The sequence below is a fragment of the Galeopterus variegatus genome, unplaced genomic scaffold, assembly GCF_000696425.1.
Source record: "Galeopterus variegatus unplaced genomic scaffold, G_variegatus-3.0.2 Scaffold7121, whole genome shotgun sequence".
NCBI classification, from domain to species: Eukaryota; Metazoa; Chordata; class Mammalia; order Dermoptera; family Cynocephalidae; genus Galeopterus; species Galeopterus variegatus.
Window position 1 is genome coordinate 90,379 of NW_007733232.1, and position 12,710 is coordinate 103,088.

At 46.5% G+C, this 12,710-nt stretch overlaps 1 protein-coding gene across 3 annotated transcripts; it reads left to right on the top strand.

Annotated features, from left to right (window-relative positions):
- Positions 1–1,644: 1,644 nt before the first annotated feature.
- On the top strand, positions 1,645–12,682 carry SPERT (spermatid associated). 3 transcript variants are annotated; one of them, XM_008591648.1, is made up of 3 exons: positions 1,645–1,806; positions 2,108–2,188; positions 11,466–12,682. In XM_008591648.1, the coding sequence occupies exons 1-3, from the start codon at positions 1,732–1,734 to the stop codon at positions 12,624–12,626; spliced, it is 1,317 nt and encodes a 438-aa protein (XP_008589870.1). In that variant the 5' UTR covers positions 1,645–1,731; the 3' UTR covers positions 12,627–12,682. The 3 variants fall into 3 exon arrangements, with proteins under 3 accessions (XP_008589870.1, XP_008589871.1, XP_008589872.1); XM_008591649.1 differs by lacking the exon at positions 2,108–2,188 and having other exon boundaries at positions 1,732–1,806; positions 11,466–12,626; XM_008591650.1 differs by lacking the exons at positions 1,645–1,806; positions 2,108–2,188 and adding an exon at positions 2,861–2,908 and having other exon boundaries at positions 11,466–12,626.
- Positions 12,683–12,710: the final 28 nt, after the last annotated feature.

A 12,710-nucleotide genomic window follows, 5' to 3' on the forward strand; every position in this document is an offset into this window, starting at 1 on the left:
GGCGATGCTGTCCAGTCTCAGGCAGCTCTCATACAGGAGTATGAATGACCTGAGATTTTCACCAGACTTCGTTAGTGGCCTGGACAGTGGTTTGTCCAGGGATGAATATGGCCTGCACATGACCTTTTGCAGTGGTGAGTCCTTCAAAGTTCATATCAAGTACTTGAACTTCAGCACACAGAGATTCTTCAGAACCTGGAGAAAGAGGCCAGCTGCAAAGCAACCGAGAGTCCCAATGGGAATCTGGGCATCAGACTTTAGTTTTCAATGACACCAAGTCAGGGAAAGAGAAAAATTGGAAGTATGAGTATGTGGAGGAGAGATACCTTCTTGTAGAATCTCATTCAGATATATAGAATATAATTCTTAAATAGAAATGGTCACTTCTGTTTAACAAAGGAAAAAGAGACACAGAATTGTGAACGTCTGTCACACACCAGCATTTTGGAGTAGACTTTTAATAGCCATACATATCCCTTATAGTATAGCTTGGCAAAAAGGATTTGGCCTTTGTCCCTGATTCCTGGTGAAGATCTCCTAAAACCCTTAGAATTTCCTGGGTGATAACAGTGTCTTTTGTTATTTATAATGAGCCCCTTTGGAACATACCTGAGTTTATGCAAATGAGATCCCTCTTAGAGGATGGGGACTGGATATGGGCCGGAGGAATCAGTCATGTGATTAGAGAGTTGGGACTTTCAGCAACCCCACCCCTACTTCTGGGAAGGGGAGAGGCTGGAGATGGAGTTCAGTCACCAATGTCCAGTGATTTAATTAATCATGCTTATGTAATGGAATCTCCACAAACCTCCTAAACAATGGGGTTCAATGAGGCTCCTGTTCGATGAGCACACTGAGATGCTGAGAGGGTGCTCTGGGAAGGGGAGAGGCTGGAGATGGAGTTCAGTCACCAATGTCCAGTAATTTAATTAATCATGCTTATGTAATGGAATCTCCACAAACCCCCTAAACAATGGGGTTCAATGAGGCTCCTGTTCGATGAGCACACTGAGATGCTGAGAGGGTGGTGTGTCCAGAGAGGGCCTGGGAGTTCCACGCCCCCCACCCCCACCTCTAATACCTTGCCCGGTGCATCTCTTCCATTTGGCTGTAACTGAGTTGTATCATTTATAATAAAATTGCAATCGTAAGTATTTTCCTCATTTTTGTGAGCTATTGTAGCAAATTATTGGACTTGAGGAGGGGATGGTGAGAACTCCCAATTTATAGCAGTTCAGTCAGAAGTACAGATGGCCCAGACTTGTGTTTGGCTTCTGAAGTGAAGGTAGTCTTATGGGGCTGAACCCCTAACTTTTGAGATCTGATGATAACTCAGGTAGATGGTGTCAGAATGGAATTGAATTGTAGGACACCCAGTTGGTGTAGAAAATTGAACTGGGTGATGTCAGAAAACATCTGAGACTACATTTCCTCCCTGGGTCTGGGAAGAGTTGTTTGTGCTTCTTCCTTTTTGAGTTTCACACTCCAAGTAGAAGATGGTACTTCTGCAGAGACGATGGGGGTCTCAACCTAGCCTGGCAGTGAGGATGTGAATAGCAGCCAGGATGACCTAACAGGGACTTCTGCTTGGGCTATTATGTGTCACACTGGCCCTGCCCAGCCATGTGGTCACAGCCAGTGCAAGCTCTTCCTGCCTGTCAGATGCCTCATTCCCACCTGTGATGCTCAGACTGAGACCATGAACCTTGAAAAACACCATATTGTTTTGTGATGTCACCTCTGGAATGTTCTGAGTGTTTTGGGGACCAACTTCTGCATAGGACCTATACTTGGCACCTCACATTGGTATGGCTTTTTAATTGAGATAGAAATAATAATCTTAGACAAGGAAGTAGGGATAGCTATCTCTGCTTCGAAGACTTTCAAAAGGCTTTTACATCAGCTATAATATCTGTCTTAATTTCTGTTCAGAGACTGATAAAGCATCTTATCAGATATCATTTACACACTCTCGCAGACTCAGATTTTTATAATGTACATGACTGACAAGAGGAGAATAAATGAGTAGAAAGTCTTATGTTTTCCAGGTGAGCAATTGACGCCCAGATGTTTGGAAAGCAGAAATCTTATTTTCTTTTTTCCGCAGCACTCGAGGCCAAATTTTACAAGAAAAAGAGATACCAGATCCGAAAGCCTAGAAATTCCAATCAATGTGGTTCTACCTCAGGTAGGGATAATCACAGAAGAATGTAACCTATCAGTTTTAGCCACAACAACCCTCCCCTTTCAAAACTTTAGCAAGATGTAGAATAATCACAGGAATTAGGGCCTTTGATTCTGGTCATAGGTTGATTGCCAAACAGCTGTGTGCCTGGGAGAGGCCACGTAGCCTCTCTGGGCCTTGGGTTCCTCTTCTCTTGACTGAGGGAGCTGGGTTAGACGATCTGGTAAGACCTTACATTCTTAACACTTGAAGTTTCTATTCTGTGATACTCTGAAATAACCCAGCTTTCTCAAAACCCAACCTTTTGGTGCTTGCTTTTATGCAACCACTCTGGAGTTCTGGGGGAGAATTAGAACTGAGACGTGGAAACACGTAAGAATGAATCCGTGAGAAGAAAACCTAGTAAGTGAACCCAGGGGTACAGAGTCATTTGGAGTCATCAAGAGAGTTATCCCTGTTAATGTACCAAACATAGTGTATGGGGGATGGGCATGGTTTTTTTGAGGCCAGTGAGTGGGTGAAGTCCTGACAGGTTTGAGATTCTCAGGTCCTCTCCTGCAAGCAGCTGTTTCCTTGGTGGTGTTCTCTTGATTGGATTGTTTCTGCTGCTATGTCACAAAGGGCTGGCCTTGCTCTCTCCAGAGTCACCTAAGGCCCCGTTGGAAGACCACAGCCATGCAACCAGAGGGGGCGAAATGCAGTATGGATGAATCCAATGCAGAGGTAATTATCTGAAAGCTCTGTCCAGGGATGTGCAGGAGGAGGACCCATCACCAGTGGGCATCCTAAATATAGAATTGTAACAACCTAGGCAAGTGTATTCAGCAGGAGGCTAAAATACAGGACAAGAAAACATTCTGGATGCTTGTTTTCACATTATCCATATAACTTTATAATGAACAACCACTTTTCTATCTGTTTCAGCTTATGAAGCTTAGCCAGAATCTAAGGTTCTGGCTGTAGGAACCTCTTTAGGTCTGATTCTTTTCACTTGAAACACACATGGAGTTCCGCTGGCCACTGTTCCCCACAAGGGTGGGAGTTGCTCCTCAGGTTCCTCCACAGCACGCCTAAACCAGTCTTTGCATTGCTAAGGGACAGGCAGAGGATGCCGACCTGGGGGTGAGAATAGGCTTTGAACAGTAGTGGTCATGTGATCGATTGGAAAGATTCTTCCATCCACACTAGCACAACTTTCCCTCCCTAGCTTCCAGAAATAGCCCAGCAGTCAAGGAGAGAAAAGGTGGTTTTACAAGGCTCAAGCTTGTTCTGAGGCTGCCCACTTCCTGTGCTGCAGGATCTGGTGCAGCTGCTGAGGTCTTGGAGGGCAGGGTGGGTGTGGAATGAGAGGATATCTGCTGTCTGGGCATGTGTGCTCCACATGGGCAGATGTGGCCTTGTGGGTACACCTGCCACAGGATACAAACCATAAGACAGGGCAGGATGCTCTAGACTGGAGCTCCGGGGGAGGGGTGTGGGCGTCTCTAACTAGATGACCTGAACCACACCACCACCAGGGCTGTGAGAGGGACTGATGGGCTGGCTATACCTCCCCAAATCAGATGGTTCATGGCTTGTGGGATAGGATTGATCTGGGAAACAAGCGGAGGAAAAAACATTGACTGAGTGCTGATCGGATCATGTGTCAAGCACAGGGACATGTAATTGTGAAGTAGAGATTTTCACATGGGATCTGGGAACCCCAGGAACTCCACTAGTAATGGCAGAGTAGGAATTAGGGGCATGAGGTCAGTGCCCACACTCACTGCTATGTCACAAGCTGGACATATGCCACCTGGGTTGGCCAGGTTTTATCTCACTTAGCTCTGTGATTCTTCTCTTGCTTTTAGGAAATAGCGCCTCTTCTTCCCCTGTATTAACTCTCATCCCTGGGCTCCCTGCGTGTGTCTGCCACATGCTGCTTTATTCTGGGACTGAGGCCATTCCTTTTAGGAGGGAATTGCAGCAGCAGTTTTGTGTCTCCAGAAAGTGCTCCCAGCTCCCAGTCCTGCTGGGCATTCAGGCTACTCAATTACATTGCAAATGCCTAGGATCCACTACTTGTTATCACCTTTAGGTCTTTTTGGGTTTTATTGATTTCCCATTTTTCTTTCTCACATTAAATATTTGTTTTCCGATCTATTTCCCTCCAGTGCATTAACTTTCAAGTCATCAACATTATTTCCTGCCCAAGCTAGCTCCTTTTGTACAGAATGATTCCGTTCTCACAGGCATTCACATTTCCTGGCTCTGTGAATTTCATTAAGGCATTGTTTACTCTAGATCATTACTGAAGGATCTATACCAGATCTGGACGAGCTCCTGTAGAACTTCATCTCTCCCTGTTGCCTTTTCTCCTTCCCCTTTGGGCTCGTTCTTCAGAAGTGATGGAAAGCACCCACATCTCTACCAATCTGAATAAACTGTGCTAAAGAATATTTTAGGCGATTATGTGTTAAACAATTAGCTAAAACTACCACACATGACATCTTTTTAAATCCTCTTTGCTGTTAACATTGTAAAAATCAATCACGTTTACCTTGTAAATTACCTTTTACCTGTTAGTGTTTATTAAAACAAACATCAACTTCATCATGGTACTACAGAACTGAGCTAATTCAAAAAAGTGATAATGAGACTCACCATTGTCATCTCACCTGAAAATTAGGAGCATATTTGGCTTTTCCTGCCAGGATCCGGGGGCCTCTCAGCTTCACATCCCTTAAAAGTATCTGGGATCGTGGAATGTTCTCTGATGGTCATCTCAGTAATGTCGTCAAAGTAGGTGTTTAAAAAACTTGGTCAGTGGGCTTGGACTGTAGCAGGAGTGTCTGGACATCTCTTCTGGGCTGTGGGAGCCACACTTTTCCAGGTGTGGGGAGAAGAACTTCAGTGCATGTCAGCTAAGTCTTGCTCGTTACTGTCCAGTCCTGTCCCCAAACTCTTCAGTTGGGAGGTCGCCAGCCCCAGTAACTCCATCCCAGAAGGTCCTACCCAGACAGTCCTGCTCCGTAGAAATCCTGCAGCACCAGTAAGAGACTTTGGTCCTGTCACCTCTCCTTCAGCCTTTGGCCTTTGGTCTTTGCCTCCCTTCTTTCAAGTGGCTGCTCTCCCTCCATGCTCTCCACTTGGTGGTGAGCTGACAAACCCAGTAACTCCATCCCAGAAGGTCCTACCCAGACAGTCCTGCTCCTTAGAAATCCTGCAGCACCAGTAAGAGACTTTGGTCCTGTCACCTCTCCTTCAGCCTTTGGCCTTTGGTCTTTTCCTCCCTTCTTTCAAGTGGCTGCTCTCCCTCCATGCTCTCCACTTGGTGGTGAGCTGACAAAGGCATGTGATCGTTGGTGATTTCAAGCATTTTCCTTCCAGGATTGCTCACATCTAGAAAGGAGATGCCAGAGAGTGGGCCAGGCCTAATGCTAAGGAGGGACTCCAACTCATAGGTGGGATCTCAGGCATCTGTAAAGGTGATGTCTGTGCCTGGGATCCCTCCTGATGTACCCAGCACTAATGTGTCATTCGGTCACAGTGAGAGCACATTGCTCCTAAGGACAGAGTCTCGTGGTCACCTTTATAACACCACTCAAAGAGAAGGCATGAAGAGCCCTAACTCCATATCCCAGTCTTCCATGAAGAAGACAACCTTTCTCTTTCTCACCTACTGGGTCTTCATCCTTGTGTGAGGACATTTCCCAGAAACCAGGAAGGAGACGATCCTTTCCTTCATGGGAAACTTGGGCCGTGCTGCCATAGGCTCTACCTCCCAGACTTGGGAGAACCTTTTCAGGGTGTGCCAGGGGCTTTTTATTGGCACAGACCTCTTGTCAGGGCCCAAATAGAGTCAGATATCCTGGTTTTAAACCCTGGCTTTGTTCACTTGCCAGTTATGTGATCTTAGGTAGAAAGAACCATGGATAAGATATTACATATGAATATGGAAATCAATTAGCATGTCATCTGACATATAATAGTCATTCAATAAGTGTTATTTCATATTTCTTGTTCTATACAGTCTTCCTCTAAGGAAATGCTGAGCAACTTCTCTTCTGAATGCAGTAGCCCTTCTTGTATGCTCTTTATGAATAAGGAATTCGTCACATATTCTCATTTTATTTTTGAACTCTACAACCCCCCCCTGAAAAAGTAGAGCTGATGTTGGAGAGGTCGCTGTAGATGGTTGCACAGGTTGTGTACTGGAACAGCAGTTGTGAATGGCACCCCCTAGAGTTGGGCATTGTACTACCAGCCAAAACATATAGGGTGGCCCTGAATCACACTAGCATTCACATTTTCTAGATATGGAAACTGAGGCACAGAAATTAAGTGGCTTTGTAAAGGTCATGCACTCATATGGTGCAGAGCCAGGACTCTTCAGGGGTTGTCACGTCCAGTCCCGTTGCCCACACCTTGCTGCCTGTCTTAACGCTTGCTGCATTTGCCCTCTCTCATTTGCACCAGGAAATGACTGGTGCTATTCACTGATTTTTCAAATTGACTGAAAGTTCCCTGAGGGCAGGGTCTGTGAGCTTGGGACACAGTAAATGCCAAATTAATGTTAGTTGATTCACTGACATAAATTAGAGGAAGAATTGGTGCGATAACATTCAGAATGGGAGTATAATTAGAGTGGGAAATTTTCACAAGACCAAGAAAGAGTTTTCCTTTGAGGACTAAATCCAACTAGCTCTGATTGGAATCGGGAAATACTACAGGAAAGAAAGAATTTGTTTTGGCTCAGTGTTTTCCCAAGGTTCAATTATGATTCTTATCATATCTGAAAATGCCAGTATATTTAATATTTTTTCTTAAGTCTTCTCATTTTCAGAAATAGAAATGGTGCTGCTTTACTTCAGTCTCACCTTAATACTCTCTATAGGATTATGGGTTTGGTAAAATAGGTATATTTTTCTAATAGCTATTCAAATAAATATATGACGATTAAAATTTTTTTAAAAGTTTATGTGTTCTAAGAAACTATGCCATGAGGCAACGCTGGACTTGACCACCCATAGGATTATGGGTTTGGTAAAATAGGTATATTTTTCTAATAGCTATTCAAATAAATATATGACGATTAAAAATTTTTTAAAAGTTTATGTGTTCTAAGAAACTATGCCATGAGGCAACGCTGGACTTGACCACCTTCTTGGTCCTGTAAGGGATAGGAGGAAAGGTAGGAGGACTCAGTCATAGGGGGAGGATTTGGTTTCCTGTAAAGGAAGTAAAGGGGTCCTAATATTCTACTAGCATTTCCTGGATTAGGTGCTGTGGGCATGAGACAGAGAAGGCACAAGGTCTGTTTGGGATGAGTTGGCCATTTAAGGGAGGAGACAAGATGCCACCCAGGTTGGTCAAAGAGGGCTTCTGGTGTCATAATTGTGCCAGACTACAAATGCAGATCCATTGGACCAAAGAAAGCTGGACCAAGAGGGCACTTAAAGATAATGCCTCTGACCTAGGGGGAGAGTGAGAGGATGTGACTAAGGTCATCTGATGTTGTGTATAAGTACAAGGGTCAAAATACCCAGGTTGTCTATAGCTAGGGATCTGCCACATGTTGTTTTTATTTAGTGAATTTCTGTTGAGGGGAGGGAGAAAATTTAAGATGTGGATGCGGAACAGAGCAGCTGAACAGCATGATTTAAAGGTCATCGTGGATATAAATATGAACAGGTAAGAAGCACTAGTGATTTGTATGCTCAGTTGGGTCAAGAAGAGTATCCCTTGGAGTGAAACCAAACAATTGTAAAAAAGGAATCACAAGACAATTGGGGAAATTTGAATACTGACCCAGTATTGCTGATATTAAGGGTTCATTGTTAAATTTTATAGGGGTGATAATGATATTGTGATTTGTTAAAAAGATACACATTGATGTATTTATGGATAAAATGACACAAAGTCATTTTGCTTTCAAATAACCCAGTGTAGGGAAGTGGTTATGAAATTGGGCAGAGGTCTGGATGAAAAAAGTGTGGCCTTGGTTTGATAACTGGTGAAGCTGGGTGATGGGAACATGGAAATTTATTAGACTATTCTCTTCCTTTCATATATGTTTGAAAATTTCCATTATAAAAAGTTAAGGAAAAGGTATCTTGATCCCCAAATTACTGCAAGTCCTTTGGTAAATCCATTGCGATTTCCCATGTGTGTGCTTCACACATACAAGTTCAGAGACTCAGAAGTGGTTTGGGGTCTTAGTGAGAGAACTAGTGCTGGTTATTTAACTTCTCTGAGTTTGTTTCTCCAACTGTGAAATGGGCATAATAATATTTTATATGCCAGTCTTGTGAGGATTAAATGAATTCAGTAGGTAGAATGCTCAGCTTGGGGCTCAGCATGGAATTGGGGCTCAATGTTTGTTTCCTTCTTCCCATTTCTTGCCAGGATTGGGATACACATTGTTGACTAAAACCACATTTTTTTCCATGGTAATATCTTCTAGAGCCAGAACCTGCTGACATGGAGCCCTGACTTGGTTCTGGTGCAAGGATGGAGAGGCTTATTGGCCTTGGCTAATCTTCCCAGAAGTCTGGGATCCCAGGACTTTAAACTTACAAGGGAAACAATCTGGGCTATCCACTGCATGGTTCATTCTGATCACAGACATAGCCACAGGAGCCAATGTGCTTTCCGAATTGAGAAATATGAAAACCATGGAGGCTGAATTTATTGAAAGTAAATAAGGTTGCGACTGCAGAATGTCCTCGTACCCTTGCCATCTGGAAGACTGAGCATATCCTTACAAAGTTAATGATATGTGCTTATTGCAAAGTTAATGGCATAGAACTGTGCCTTCTATTTATCTAGCTCTCCGAGTCTTGAAGAATTCTAACCAACTTTATACACTGGGCAAATTGTATATCTCTCTGCACACACATGTATATAATGCAGATAACCTGACTTGTTTTCTCCATATGTAAAATTGTGGAAATAACCTAAGAAGTGAGGAATTGATATCTGGAGAGCATTGTGATGTACTCGGATGAAATGCTTTCAGTGTATTTAGAAGTAGCTATCATGATCTTATCTTTGTTGAAATTCATTGCTGCAATCATCGCCTTTTCTCCAGCGTGCATTCCACCTGTTCGCTTCCTTTTGAATACATCTCAAAATCTTGCATTAGTAAAATCTACTTTTCTTGATAACAATACCTTACATTTCTGTGGTATGTGGTAATTTTAAAAACACGTTTACATTTGTTATCTCATTCAATCCTCACAACAGGGTTGTAAACTAAGCAGGGCATGTTTTATTTTTGTTTGACAGGTAGATTTCATTGACTTTTAATGTTGGAGGGTGCCTTGAAGATCATGGGGTCTGACTCCCTCTTCTTGACAAGTGAAAAATCTGGGTCTCAGAAAGAGTGACAGAGCTTTTCAGTTTCAAACTGCCCATCAGTGACAGAACCAGGAGGAGAATGCTGGTGACCCCCAATCTTGACCCCTTGGTCGTTAACCCCAGTGTAATCCTCACCTAGGCAAACTGCACATTCTACTTAGAGTTGTCCTGACCACCTTCAGCCAGAATTGCCCGAGGGAACTGGTTAGAAATGCAGATTCAGACTGGGTGTATCAGACACAGAGTGAGAGGCTCAGAGATCTGCATTTAAAATTCACTCAGGTAATTCTTCTGTACTGGGAAGTGTGAAAGCCAGTGGCTTGTTGGATTTAAATGCTGTGGATCTAATCTCCTTTTTATGCTGTGATTCTGACGTTCATGGCCACCATCATGAGATCCTCCTTATGAATTCCTCAGTGCCTTTACTGTCTTCACATCACGTGTTGAACTCTCATCTCTCAGTGATACGTCTGGGATGGTGCTCTTCGTTTCCAAAGCTATCAGCCAGATTCTGCTTTGAGCCTAGCACCGTGTTGGGGCTGGGGTGGATGTTTAAGCGGCTGCTGGCAGGACCGACTTAGAGGTGGCTAACAGTGGAGGCTGAGCCTGAATGGGGCAGGGAGAAGGCTGGGCTGACCTACCCGTAGCACCACCACTTTGGACACAGCAATTCGGGTGGCTGCTGGGGTGCTGCCCCTCTGCTCATGTCAAGTGTGGGTCACACACCTGTGGCTGAGGTAGCTTGAGAACAGTGTTTATTCCTCCTTTTGGGTGACAGAAGTGTGCCAGTGCTTTTGAACATTACCTCTTTTAATCCTAAAAATAGTTCAGTGAGGCAAGGAGGAAGGTGCAATTACCCCAATTTGAAATTGTGGAAACTAAAGCTCAAATACTGATGGATGGTGGAGCCAGGACTCAAAATATTTGGTTGACTCCAAAATGACTGCCTTAAGTCTCCACCATATACAATTGATTCTCGTTATTCGTGGATTCCACATTTGCGAATCTGCCTATTCGCTAAAATTTGTTTGTAACCCCCAAATCAATACTCACAGCACGTTTATGGCCATTCTCGGACATGCACAGAGTGGCAGGACATTTGAGTCACCTGATGCTGTGGCCAGCTGAGGAGACTTTTCATCTCAGTTCTCATACTGGAAACCTTTTTGCAGTCTAAGTGCTATGGTTTATTTTTTTGCATTCTTTTGCTATTTGTGAGTGATTTTGCCGTTTTTAAGTGGCTTTCAAGCCATTCCCAGCCAGGTACTCTCTAGTGTTTCTAGTCACAAGAAGGCTGTGACATGCTTTATGGAGAAAACAGGTGTGTTAGATAAGCTTTGTTCAGGCACAAGTGACAGTGCTGTTGGTGATGACTTCAGCGTTCATTAATACATATTCATTAAGGTGACTTTAAACAGAAACACACATAAAAACAAAGTTAGGTACTCATCAGTTAACTCAATTGTTGTCACCAGAGGCTCACAGGAACCTAGCCCTGAAATTCCCTTAGGAGCAAGAGTTCAGCATTCACTAATCAGAGTTCCAGGTGACTTTATAGAACAGAACTGTCTGGAATGACAAGGTCAGACTGTGTTTCCTTGTGAGGACCCGAAGAGGCTAAAGCGGCCACAGTGGCCAGGCCAGACTGCCAGACTGGGTTTGCTGAGGTCTTCCTGGCCTCTGGGCAAATTCCCTTAGGAGCAAGAGTTCAGCATTCACTAGTCAGATTTCCAGGTGACTTTATAGAACAGAACTGTCTGGAATGACAAGGTCAGACTGTGTTTCCTTGTGAGGACCCGAAGAGGCTAAGGAGGCCACAGTGGCCAGGCCAGACTGCCAGACTGGGTTTGCTGAGGTCTTCCTGGCCTCTGGGCTGTCAGCAGCCAGCCCTGCGGGGTCAGTTCCTCATTAACGCCGGCCTCCCTGTTCTCTCCCACAGAGGGGCACCGCTGAGCCCTTTCTGCGGCTCCACAGCCTCTACAGCACCCCCCGCTGCGCGCGCCAGGGCCCCCTGCCCGGGCTGAGCCGCAGGGTCGCCAGCCAGCACTCGCACCCGCTGAACCGCTTCTCCTCCGGGCCCTTGGACCCCATGGAGCGCCCCACCTCCCAGGCGGACCTCGAGCTGGACTACAACCCTCCCCGGGTGCAGCTCAGCGACGAGATGTTTGTGTTCCAGGACGGGCGGTGGGTGAACGAGGACTGCCGCCTGCGGTCACCTTACTTCTCTCCCTCCACCTCGTTCCACCACAAGCAGCACCACAAGAGGATGGCCAAGGAGTACCCGCTGCAGGAGGAGAACAGGTCCCTGCGGGAGGAGAACAAGGCCCTGCGCGAGGAGAACCGGGCCCTGCGCAAGGAGAACAAGATCCTGCAGGTCTTCTGGGAGGAGCACAAGGCGACGCAGGGCCGCGAGGACAGCCGGCCCTCCTCGCCGCTGCTGCACCGCGACAGCACGTCCCTGGAGGTGCTGAAGAAGGACAACGTGGCCCTGCAGGTGCAGCGCGCCCAGGAGAACCGCGCCCTGCAGCAGCTGCTGGAGCAGCGGCAGCCCTACTGGGCCCAGGTGGAGGACAAGGTGGCCCCCGCGGAGGAAAGCCAGCCGGCCCCCTCGGCCCACGAGGAGCCGCACAGTTCTGGGCTGCTGCCCGACCAGGGCTCGGGCCTCTCCTCGCCCTTCGAGGAGCCCAAAGGGCCCCCGACCCCACAGGACGACTCCAAGACGCTGCGCGCCCTGCGGGAGATGGTCGACGACCTGACGGTGGCGGCCGCGGAGGACGAGGGCCAGGCCGGCCCGGGCCTGCCCCACGGCGCCGCCCCGCTGCAGCTGCTGCGGGACATGAGCCGGGCGCTGCAGGCCCTGCGCGAGGAGAACCAGCTGCTGCAGGAGGAGAACAGGGCGCTGCACGTGCTGCGGGAGGAGCACCGCGTCTTCCAGGACGAGAACAAGGCCGTGTGGGAGAACAACAAGCTGAAGCTGCAGCAGAAGCTGGTCATCGACACGGTCACCGAGGTCACCGCCCGCATGGAGATGCTCATCGAGGAGCTCTACGCCTTCATGCCGGCCAAGGACAAGGACCTCAAGAAGCCCGGCAGAGTCTGAGGCCTCCGCGGCACACGGGGCCACCGAGCTGGGGGCACGGAACACCGGGCGGAGGACGTCTGTCGCCTGCCCGCCGCCTCCAGG